The sequence below is a fragment of the Aquila chrysaetos genome, chromosome 1, assembly GCF_900496995.4.
Source record: "Aquila chrysaetos chrysaetos chromosome 1, bAquChr1.4, whole genome shotgun sequence".
Taxonomy (NCBI): Eukaryota; Metazoa; Chordata; class Aves; order Accipitriformes; family Accipitridae; genus Aquila; species Aquila chrysaetos.
Genome location: NC_044004.1, coordinates 83485802 through 83498099, shown reverse-complemented (window position 1 = coordinate 83498099; position 12298 = coordinate 83485802). Strand labels below are relative to the sequence as shown.

The 12298-nt window shown below is 46.7% G+C and overlaps 1 protein-coding gene across 13 annotated transcripts in view; it reads right to left on the bottom strand.

Annotated features, from left to right (window-relative positions):
• Positions 1 to 12298, bottom strand: part of SLC4A4 (solute carrier family 4 member 4) — a 237912-nt gene that overhangs the window by 22278 nt on the left and 203336 nt on the right. For all 13 annotated transcript variants that reach the window (XM_030015345.2, XM_030015170.2, XM_030015257.2 and 10 more), the window contains 5 exons: positions 11878 to 12149; positions 8418 to 8488; positions 6723 to 6911; positions 4474 to 4587; positions 3960 to 4121 (listed from right to left, as the gene is read on the bottom strand). In XM_030015345.2, the coding sequence (XP_029871205.1) occupies positions 3960 to 4121; positions 4474 to 4587; positions 6723 to 6911; positions 8418 to 8488; positions 11878 to 12149 (808 nt within the window). The remainder of the gene's footprint in view (positions 1 to 3959; positions 4122 to 4473; positions 4588 to 6722; positions 6912 to 8417; positions 8489 to 11877; positions 12150 to 12298) is intronic.

Here is a 12298-nt window from a genome sequence, read left to right as displayed (position 1 = left end):
AGCGCACAGGACTTCTTTTGATGTGGTGGGAGGCCAGGATCGGTACCTTTGTGTGCCAAGTCATCTCGCGTCTGTGTTCAGTGACAGCTTGGATGTGGACAGAGCTTTAAACACCCAAACGACCCTTTACAACCAGCCTGAAGCCTAATTTTAGTTTCAAGCAGCTGTTGGAAAATAACTCTCAGTGTAATGACTTAGTGAAGTCTACCTGAAAGCACCAAAATATGGTGCCCGCCTAAAGGTAACATTTGCTATTTGCTGTCTCAGAGCAAGATCTGAACTCCTGTATTTAGGAGAGGAAGCAACTGCAGGATCCCACAGCTGGGACTTGACAACTGGTCTGAGCCCTGCTGATCACGCCTGCTGCTGGAGGCATCTTCCTCAACACCCAACCCCAGGGTCCCTTGGGGAAAGCAACAAGAACAGCTCATACCCTATAGAAAGGGGAAAGCTGCCCTCATTCTTTACTCCTTTTTAAAGACCTCTGATCTTCTATTTCTGAAATCCTTTGATGAACTAACACAGGAAATCCACCGGTCACAAGTGCCAGGAGAAGAACCAAAGAAACGAAAGAGCCACCAAAGAAAGGGATCTTCAGAAAAACACTAGGCAAATCTTTTAAGGTTTGCTATTTTAAAGAAGGTTAACCTTTTTTTAATCCTGTTCAATTTGATTTTATTGGAAAGAACAAATGATCCGGACTTACTTGGTGACCCAGGAAGGAAAGCAACCCAGCCCATCTTGAATAGTCCTCATTGTTTTCCTCATACGTGCGCTGCTTACCTTGGCTGGCCGGCAGCACTGGGACGGGCACTCAGTGACACTCTGCCAATACTTTAGCAAGGCACTAGCAGAAAAAAACCCGTCCTTCTTTTGGCCTCCATTAGATTTTGTGAACGGAGGTGTTTTTGGTGCAGAGTAGCAGGATTGGACTCGAGAACCCCCAATTAAACAAAAGCATGTGCTCACAACCATAACAAAGGAAGCAGGATGTAAATTTTTTATATTAAACAGTACTTTGCTGGAGTGTTTATACTTTGTTACTAAAAAAGCACTCCCAGTGCTCATAGCATAACCACGTTCAGTGCCTATAAGCTGAAGAGATGAAGGACCTTTTTTTCATGAGGGAATAACAGTGAATAATATATTCTTCCAGTGATTAAGAACATGATACGTCTGCTTAGTTAGGTGCAGGAGACAGACCTAAAACTGAGACCATGTCTGTGACTAGCCTCACCCCGAGGAAGATGTGGGCACAGTACTGAATAGATCTGCCCAGATCTGGATGGCAAAAAGCGATGTTCTGACAGCTTTTTTTAACCAGCCCCCAAAGACCATCAGCCAGCACCCACCACTGCGCACAACAAACCTTTCCCATTCCCTGTTCCTCTGACTTTCTCCTCCAGATCAGGATCAGGATGGTCTTAAATCACATGTCAGTCATCTAACGTCCACAGTGACCACTCGAATTGACACATCCTCCTCTTTTTCAAGTAAAAGCTCCATTCACATTTCCGACACCTCTCAATGTAACTGATGAAGTGGGTATCTAAACAGTGACCCAGCATTACCCATGTTTTGAGGGAGTCTTTACTCGGGTTAGATCACTTGAAACGTGTCCTGTGAGCAGGAAGGGAGAGTCTTCTTTTACAGGAATTTAATATTTTTCAATAGAACTGACCGTGCAGAGAAAGGGAAAACCCTACAGGCATGAAAAACTGCATAGCGCCGGTCTGGAAAGTTTATTTTAAAAACATTACTACAACCTAGGCTGTTATATGTCAGCGGATATGGAGCTCTTCTTTAAATAACATCCAACTGTGGCTATGCCCTTGGTATGTCCCAATCTCTTCAGCTAATTGCTTCTATTTTACAGCACTGTACAGTCAACACAGCTGTGATACTTGGGCCATCTCTGGCCATACCCACCACAGGTGGGGTCCTGCCATCGCCCCGGCACCCCGAAACCTTTTTCGGAGCGGCTGACAGCCACACCGATGCGCCGTGCCCGCTCAGGGATGGTCGCGACACAGAGACCTTGTTGTGCCGATGGCTGGGGACATCCGCCAACGATCGTCTGACATGATAAACACAGTAATAGTGGCTTGTCAGATCCAGAGAAACTTTGCCCGTTGTGATAAGGCGAGAGAGACTTTTGCTTGAATGCAGTAACGCAGTGTGCTATGCAAATTAAAATTACGTCCCGGCTCAGGTTAAAGTAGAGCTCCTGAGAGAGGAGGCCCTTCCAAGCTCACAGCCTCTCCCCACCGCAAGCCTCAGCTCCCAAAACCACGCACTCTCTGCAGATCCATGCGTGACCTGGTGGACCCACTCTGGCCACCCTCGTTTTCCTTTCCATGCTGATGCATCAGATTCATGAAGTATCCCCTTAGAGTCTATGACAGAAGAGCAGGGAGAAAGCTGACCACAATGACAAAGCAACTTTCTCTCCTTAAAACCAGCAGCAGATGACAGGGAATAGGCCCACATTTTCGAGGGAGGAAGGTTGTAGGAGGAAAATTAGATGCTAAAAGTCATTTGATGCTAGAGGATAGGTGCGAGTTAGCTGGACTTGAGTCTGGGACTAGTTTCTCTAGAGAACTACAGCGTGAAGTGAACGGCCATTTGGAAGCACCAGCACTACCAAAACCCAGCAGTTTTGCACAGCAGCTGTAAGGCAGCGAGTGATCAGAGCCTTCTGCTCGCCCCAATCATCTTTCCAAATGCCTTGTTGAAGAACATGCCAGAAAGAACGACTGCCAAGCATCCTCACTGGAAAGCATCCTATCCTTCCTAGGTGTTCCTTAACATCAGACCTGGGGACTCGTTTTAAAGGAATGAACAGTTTTGTTCGTATGTATAACCACATTTGCTGGACACAGTGGACAGCATGTGTTTACCCTATGCAAGCAAACGTCCAGCATGACAGACATCAACTGTTCTCCCCAGTTCCTGACTGCATTTAACTGAATGATTTCTCATCTCCTACTGGAAAAGCAGAGCACGTCAGATGGACAAGTAAAGCGGACAATCAAATAACTTTATGTTTGTGGACAGAAGCGCATCCTCTTTCCTCTTCGAATTCTTCAAATGGCGGAGTCTAGCAGAATTACCAAGGCAAACGACACCGCTGGGGTCAGGGCTAGTAGATTCTCAAATGAACTTCATCCAGCCCTTTACCCAGGTTGACCAGTGCTACTACCATGAGTAGAGTTGCAGGCACAGCAAGGTTAGGAAGGCAGCTAGACATTGTTTACATCAGTATTCTTTACAAGACAAGCTTTGACTAGCTATACTTACAAGTGTTCTTTGCCATTCTCCAACTTCTACAGTTGGAGGGTGAAGCTTTTGCAAGGAAAGATCAAAATATTGTCAAGCTTTTAAGAAACTTTTGGTTTTATGTTGATATGAAAAGGGTCTTTAAACAAAAGTTCTGCCTCTGTAAGGAGGGCTGCTCTAATTTCTTCTGGCTTAGTCACGTCTTTGCCAGATGAACGGTGGGTAGGACGCGATGGGTCTAAGTCCTTTCCTTCCCCTAGAAGGGAAGGGGTAGCTGGCTGGTTTTGTGAAATCTGACTATTCCTGGCATGGGACCTGTTTGCGAAGGAAAAGGGAGGAGCAATCCCAAAGCTTCTCATGTGGGAATGCTTCAGGCCGCACGATGGTGAAGCCAATCAAAATTATTAAGTGCTTACTGAACGAGACATTGCGAGTTAGCCCTGCGCAGGATTCTTGCTTTTGCAGGAGTGCGAACGCTGTTTGCGCAACGCTCAAGATTTTCAACCGAACCAGCGGCCTTCCTGGCAAAACCTCTACACTAGTTAACAAAATAAATATTGTTAAACACCAGCAGCGACGTTTCTGAGGTGGCAACGCTGCCACAGGCCATCCTCCACCTCTAGCACAGAAAAAACACCGGGCAGCTCTCTGCACGTGTGCAAGACGCAAAGCACACCCACCTTGAGCTTGTGCTCCTTCCTGTTGACGATGACGGCCGTGATTTGCTGGTCCATGAAGATGAGGATAGTCACCAGCAGTGCAGGGATGGCTGCTGCCAGGTACACCCACCATGGGTTCCCTCCAAAAGGTGGGATAAACCAACCCCTCTCGGGACTGGTTGGCTTCGAAGGGCAAGGAAAAGAAAGCTTGCATTAGAGCCGCAATATAGGAGCGATGACATCCTAAATACATTTGTACTTCCAGCAACGGGGTTACAGGGAGACGCTTGACGTTTGCAACAATTTCATCCTTCCCACTAACAGCAACAAGAGGTTCAAAGTATGGAGGCAGGATTTAGGAGATCAGTCAGCCGACCAAAATGATGCTAACAAAAAGGATGTAATCTGAGTAAAATGGTCCTTTCCAGATCGCTGACTACTTTCCTGTTTTGAGGACAAGTCACTTTATACAGGACAGATGGGTGGAAAAGGGAACCTCTTCCAAAGGCTACCAAACAAGCTGACGATGACATACCTTGAATTCACTTGGCACAAGTAGTTTTGGTGTGTCCACGCCTACCAGGGCATCTATTCCACAGAAAATCAAAATGGACAAGATAATGGCAAAGTCACTGATGAGTTTCCGGGCCTGAAAGAGAAGTTGATATCATATCAGTAGTTAGCGTTATGAAACACCATTTCACCTATGCTTTAGTTTCTATGTGATTCTCCAGGCTTGCGTCTGGTGGCAATACAAGCTCATCGTTTCTCCTTTCACAGAAACGAAGGTGTGCATTGTCATGTCCGGTGCCATTTGCCTAAATGTGCCTTGGTACTTTCTTGTGTTGTCTGAAAGCCAAACAATTAAGCCTAAATGGAAGTATAAAAACAAGCCTAAGGAAAAAGAAAACTGCTTTTGTAAGAAACTCCCACATGAATTCTTCAAGGCAGTCTCACCGATGTTACGTTTGACAGCAGCCAACAACCGCTGGTATGGAGACCTAGTTCCTCTGCGGCAGTGTCTGAAGAGACTTTTCAGGACCAGCTTCCAATATTAACAGACGTTGAACATTTAAAAATAAACCTAAAAAAATAGTGACTTTTTTTAGACATATAAAATATCGCCTCCTTCTGTTTGCCTTCTGATTTCTGATTCTTTAGGGTCCCCATATTCATGTTTTTCTATGCAGAGCCACAGACTGCTTTTTTGAGTCGAGCCTCTCATGTTATCACAGGATTCCTAAGGTATGTGGCTTTAACAAAAAATACTGTGTTATCCCCAGACTCCATTCTTTTCCTACAACTGATTTTGCAATGCAGATTGAAAAAAAAAAAAAGGGGAAGGGAAGAAATGGTATGTTACACCAGACGATGGAAACAGTCACAAACTTCCCTTTAGAAGATGGGAAGACCCAAACTTCTATGACAGAGGAGATGTTCTGTATGACTGGCAGAGATTACATTGTTTTCTGTTCCAGTAATAGATCAACCTAAACAGACAGGAAAACTAACTAGGCTTCTCAGCTAAAACCTCAATATGTCCTAAGAGTGCAACTCTCCTGGAGTCATTGGAATATGACAACCTAAAGCTGCCACTGGTCAGACCCCAAAATTTAACTGGGCAGGACCCACTGTGCTTGTCTGTAACTGCGTGATCTTTTCAGAGCTGTTGTTCCTTCCAGGTTTGCTGGGTTCACATGGTTACAGAGAAATTGAGCTGCATTCCAGCCTGGATGGAATTTGTTTCCTTTTTATTAAAAATAATAGAGGTTCAATTGTAACACAGCAGAACAGTAAACATCCATGCAGGATAAATCCCCATGTGTCAGAATGCCAAAAACAGGGGGCAGGTCTCGGAGAGAAACGTGGCTTTGGTACACATGGAAACCGCCAGCTCGCACGCGTGTCGTGGTAACTTTAGTCGGGGAGACAAAACAAGCAGATGCACCTGAGAGGTGCATGTAAGTTGGCAAAATCTGAGTAAAATCTTGTTTAAATCAATGCAGAGGTTTTTCAGGTCATCCTTATTTTGCACCTGAGCCTCAGAGAAGAAAGGGAATTTCTGCTTTAGGTCCCTACCGTAACAGGTAGACTGGGCGTGAACTGCAGTCAAGTTCAACATTTTGGCATTGATTTCTGAGTGTTTCAAATGCTACGTGGTAACATCAAAGATGTGTCTCTGCTCTCCTGCTCTATGCAGACAGCTCGCCGACCCGCTTTTACTCAGTGACAAAGCAAAGGGCTTCTTTTGTCCTCCCCAAATAGTCCCTCTGGCTATAAGCAGGGAGACTTCTGACATAATGATTAATAGCCCCTTTTGGTCATTTGCCCTCTGTAGAACGGCCACGCATCCTACCACAGAGTCAGTACATCACGTTAAGCTGTGTATCTGGCACCGAAAATGGCCAGCTGAAACTATATAAGCCTGAAGGATTCTTCTGATTTCTTAAGGCTGATAAGCTACATCGTGGCGTATCTCAGCTTGGAAGAGTTGTCTTTGGCACCTTTAAAATCACTGCCACATCCCCACAACAGATTATGGCTCACTTTGGCTCTTCTGCTGCCTTACCCGTGCCCTCCAGAAACACTGAGAGAATGACAGCTAAGCCATCCCAGACATACTTGGTTAACCAGTCGCATGCTTTTATCTCAACCGATGCAACCTGGCTTCCCTGCAAAGCATTTCTCCCTGTGCGTGTGTGACAGCTATACCAAAAGGAAGGCTGATCTTTGCACTCTGAAAGAGCAAAGAAACAGACTGCTAGGGTGAAAGGAGATACTTACAGTGGTTGGAAAATAGCGACTGGTCTTGAATTTCTTCAGGGCCATGGAGCAGGTGTAAGTGCCAAAAAAGAGGATGAAAGACATGAGGGTGATGTCAGGGACATATTCGCAGTTGTTGCCCACAAGTTGTCCTCCGTATTTCAAGCACTCCTTCGTTGTCAGAGATGACCAGTCAACGGTGGTGTTGTACTGCAGAAAAAAAGAGAACATTTCCATAAAGCTGTGCATAAGCTGCTCAGGCTAGGACAGGAACGGGGACAGAGCATCAGGAAAAATACTGGGAGGAAAAGGGAGGCACGGTGCAGAAGCTAAAAATCCCTGTGCTTGTGTGCAGACAGAACAGATTTTAACCTGGACACAGGACGATATTACCTGGGAACTGAGGACAGTCTGGGCCTTGGAAAGAAGACAGAGATTTTTTGACCTCTGCTGCGGTCTGCCAGACACGCTCCACATTGTTGCCAAGCAGGGTTTTGGGGGAGGAGGGCTGAGATGCCGAGATGACTGTTCCAAGAAAGGACAGCCTGGAAATGTGACTCGTTGGGTTGTTTTCACATCTCCAGGCCTCAGTTCAGTTCTTTGCCTTCCTTTTACGCATGCCTCCCCTCTCCCGAGACTGACAATCAAATGCTTAAACCCACAAAACCCGAGAAGAGTTGTTCTTAATGGAACAGAAGCGGCAACGGGCACTCTTCTCCTGACGGGTGGATGCAGGCGTCCCGACAGCCGGCATCGTATCGGAGCTGGGGGCTGCTCATCCCTTCCCCGAGCGTTATTTTCTGCGGCAGGCAGCCGAAAGAGGAGGTCCTCATTCCCAGCCATTCCAGAGGTAGCCAACTTGGACGCTCAGGGACCGCGGCCAGCCGACGGAGATGGGGCAGCGAAGAAGGCAAAGAGCAGTGAAGGGCACACGAGGTGCAGCCTGGCCATCAGAAAACCTCGCTTCTATTTCTCCAGCTTGCGACCGACCCCCTCGGGGACTTTGGGCAATGCTTTTGCCTTCGGGTTCGTGCCTCGCGCTCCTCGTGCCCGCAGACAGTGTGCCCAGCTCAGAAACCATTCCCTTTCTGCTGGGCCACCTGACGGCACACAAGAGTGGCCACCACGTGAAAAGAAACACGGATGGGTGGGATCTGTGTTCTTCAGGAGAAAGTTTTTCCTCTGTGTCTCAACTTACTTCCCCTTCATCAAACACAAAGGTATGTGACCCCATCAAGCTCCAATTCTTTCTCCTCATTGTCCAAAGCTCACCACCGGAGTGAAATGTGGAAAAGCCAGGGTTAGCCGCAGAAAACCCAAAGAATGGGATGGAAACAGGACCTTCCAAAGGAAGGGCTGGCCGCAACACTCCTACCATTACAGTCCTGGACACAAGGATCTGACTAATCCCCCGGGAGAACCATTTGCATCCTGACAACGCACAGAGATCAGACTGCAAGGAAGTGGCCGCTATTAGGAAGTAATTAATATCATCAAATTGCGCACTCGGTATTGTGTACGCAGTACGACAAGAAATCCTTGGAGGATCAAGTAAGCATGCCAAGAGGAGCAGTGTCACGGGCAACGGGGAAGCGTCAGCACGAGGGTTTTCTTCATGAGACCAATTCCCGATCTATTGGCATGGCCCAGCAGAAACACACGGCACTTGCAGACTTCAGAGACCATATAATCCCCGCTCTCGCAAAGGGCACTTACCATCTCAGTAGAGGAATAGAGCGACTCATCAGCTGACGGCACCGCTGTCCTGTTAAATAACGAGCTATTAACTGCAAGAGAGGACAGAAAAAGGAATACCGTGAGCGTGGTGCCGAAACGGCTAGGAAGGAAAGCGAATTTCAACTATTAAATCACTTGTTAACTCCATCAAACTGTTTGCTCGAGTAAAGCGAGTCAAAAGTATTGTTTCAGAGTGACTCAAAAGCATCAATCACTTAAAAAATGGAAAGCAAAGGCTACGAGAAACATAATTCAAACCTAACTGGGGTTTTTTTAGAGCTCATTGTAAAAAAAAAAAAATTACGGAAAACCAGACAGATAACATAATATTTCATGATTTTGCAGTATTTTTCTAATAAATTCTGCATTAAAATAAATATCCACAGACCACTCCTAGTTATTAATTTAAAATTAATGCACAACCCCAAAGATATCCAGAAAATCAAAATGCATTTCAGAATCTAGCACAAACACATTTTTTGAGTTAAAAAACCGAAAGATAAAGAGTAACTGAAATCAGCAGGATGGAGATGATTTCTTTGGAAAAAGGGGCAGCATTCACTGTGACGATGATACATGTTTTCCTTTTGTTTTCATGGGATTAGAAATCATTTATTTGAAATTTCATTTAGAAAGGCAATCCTTCCTGAATATAGGCTTGTCAACTATGTCCTCATGTTTTATTTAGGTTTTGCATGTACTTTCACGTCTGATAAGAATATTTAAGTGGTGTTAAAATACTGTGTAGCTCGCATTCGTTTAGCTGGAGAACAAGTATGTGCATTTGTCTTTTATACTACTGAAGTCACACTAGGGTCTAAATAAGTAGTAGGACATCTTTATACGTAGGCAATCTTTCCGGGGCCCTTGACAAGGAGGATCTCACGGATCGTGCCGTTACTGCAGATGTTGCCACCGGCATCTTCCTCGCGACGGCAGGGATCTCTTTGGGAAGGTCCGTGCGGGGCAGCCTGCTCCTCAACCCTGAGGGCAACGCCTGAGCGCCGAAACTGTGCCAAGCTGCAAGCCGTGCTGCGAGGACGGAGCTGAGCCTGTGAAACCATGCAGTCCTCTTCTCGAGAGGTCAAAGTTTGAGAAGAGGCAATAAATGTCTCTCTTAGGGTGCTTTATGGGTTTTTTTAGCATCTCCAATCATGCCCAAACCCTCTTGGTAGGCTTGACAGATGAGGTAAAAGGCCTTTTGGATGGAGCACCTTGTCCCCTCTGAGCAGAAACATGCAAGGCGGCCGGATCGACAAGGGTCTTCGCACTGTCACGTCAGTACCCAAAAACTGCACGGAGCAGAGAGCAGCAAGGTGCAATCTCCTAGACCCCCAGCCCCCTCCGCTGCGGCTGTGGAGCCCCTCGGCATTCCGGCACGCTCTCCTGATGCTTCGCTTTTGGCTAAACAGTTGCTACGTGGAAGCTATTGCTCCCAAAAGTGGACGGAGCGTGGCTTCGGCTGTTGGTTTTGCCTTTTAACTTCTTGACCCACATTATAAAACGGTGCGTGTTCGCTCAGAGACGCAGATTAGAGGTGCAAGGATCAAAGCGAAGTCCCCGCAGGACATACTCAGTAATTACTGCCGGAGCATACACAGATCCTGTTGGTGATTTCAAAGGCATTGTTTTAAGGTCCTGCAGAAAGCGTGGTGGGGCTGGCGAGACGCTGCTCCCTGGCTTTCTGAGGCCCCTGCGAGTGGGAGCGCGGGCAGAGCCCACTGCGGAAACCCAGCAATGCAAGCTAAGGGCTGATGCAAAAACTCTGGAGCCAAATCGTCGAGAGACAGAGATTAAAACCAACAGTAAAAAGCCTGAATCAGAGCATGAGGGAAGAAGAGCCGGCTTCACCTGTGGCTTGACAAAAATCAATAAAGCTTTACCTGCACTTACTTTGGACAAAAGCAAATAAAGCTGCTCCCCTCTCCAGCACAACCCCTGACAGCTTATCAACCACTGCTTGCAATATCCCGACAGCAGCAGACATTATCTGCACTAGAGGAAAATCACTGGCAAGAAAGCACCTGCTACTGCATTACGCTGTTTCCTAGAAGCAGGCACCCCCTTTTGCTAATCTGCCACGTGCATTTTTATTCCATTTCCTGATGCACGAGAGAAAGCTTGCGAACTTTCAGGGAGGAAATGTTAGCATAAAGGATAATTGATGTCCTAATGCTCTGTTGGTATCTGCTTACAAAAGCTGCTGCTGAAAGACCTTACAGTCTTGAGCTGTGTTTCAAAGACATTCACACTCCACCGCTGGGATTGCACCTTGCTTTGGGTTAAGTTCAGATCTCCTCGCTTATCTTACGCTGTGCCATCCTCCTCAGTGTGTTCACCCAAGAGCCAAAGAGCCCACCCAGCTGCTGGGGCACAATTCCCCCTTTCCCTGAGCCCCCCTGGTCACTGACACCACGTTGAGCAGCTAGCAAATATCCTAGAAACACAAGAAGGCATATTCTGCCTCTACTTTGCCATCTTATATAGGGCTTTAAAAAAATGCAGGACGTGGAGAATAAGGCCACTTATGTGCCATTCGAATGGAAGCAGAACTAGACCAACATCCAAGGGCTTGCAGAGAGCCTACATTTAATAGCTAACGTAAGTACACGGTTCCTAGGGACCCAGTTCCCAACACCTTTTGCACAGAGGCAGCTAGGAGCAACCAGAAGCTTTTCCTGTTTGACAGGTTCGTTGAGATAACCTGAAGTTTACTTTGAGCACAAACCAAGTTTCTTGCTCACTCCTCATTGTCTGAAGGATCCTAGGAGTGGTCACAGCTTACCTAATGGTACGAGCCAGCATACTTCTGTTTGGATTTGGGTTTTGTAACCTTTTGTTCCCGGCTGTGTTGCCAGATCTATACGTATGCTGGCTATACCTGCCTTGCAGCCCACGCTCTAGCGATAGGCTGAACTGTTGGATATACTTGCCTTCCGCTCCAGCGAGGACCTGTTTGTGCTTTCCCACTCATACACGCAGCCAGGAGGTGGAAAACCACCCATGTTTGGGTAACGCCCTGAATAAACCCAGCTCCTGCACTTGACAAAATGGCACAGTGGATACCAGGAGTGACCTGAGCACCATGGCAGTGACCTGACCTCCACTTCTGCCCCTTCACAGACTTCTCAGAGGAATGCCGTTCAGAATTAAAAGCCACAGGGATGCAAGGAGACAAGGGTACGGAGACAGCTTCTCCACTGGTAACGATGCTCACATGAGGAGTCCCAGGAAGGTCGGCTATAAAGATATTCTGGTTGGCACGTAGAGTGAAATTCACCCCTCACCTTCAAAATAAGGCTAAGACATGATATCTGAAGACAACTGATAAAGAAAGATGAATCTACCTGTTTATTAACTGGACTGCAGCCCAAGAGAAAAAGAAAGCAAATGCAATCTCCTAACTGCAAAATGGAGAGCTAATTAAACATTCTCTTACCTGGATCAAATGGTTCACAGGCACAAGAGTAATGTGTGATATAGTCCACCTTGAACTCGGAGTTGATGGGGTAATGATCTGCCAGCTTGATCATCTTCTTGAAAGCATCATAAATGAAGATGAAGCTAATAAGGGAGGAAAAACCTTCTTCGGTGAAGCGGGTGAAGTACTTGACCAGGAAGCTGGCATCGGTAGCGACGAGAATGAGACACTGGAAGGCTGACCAAAGGCCAATCCAGAGACGAAACTCCAGGTAGTCAAAATCGTTGTCTCTGCAACAAGACGGGGTGGGCGGGGGCAGGAAGGGAAAATATTTGGGTTAGATAAATCCACGCAGGATCGTGACTTCCTGGTGAGAAGTGGTGAACGCACAGCCTCTGGGACCTGTGCTCATTTAGACTGAACAAGAGTGTTCCCAAGG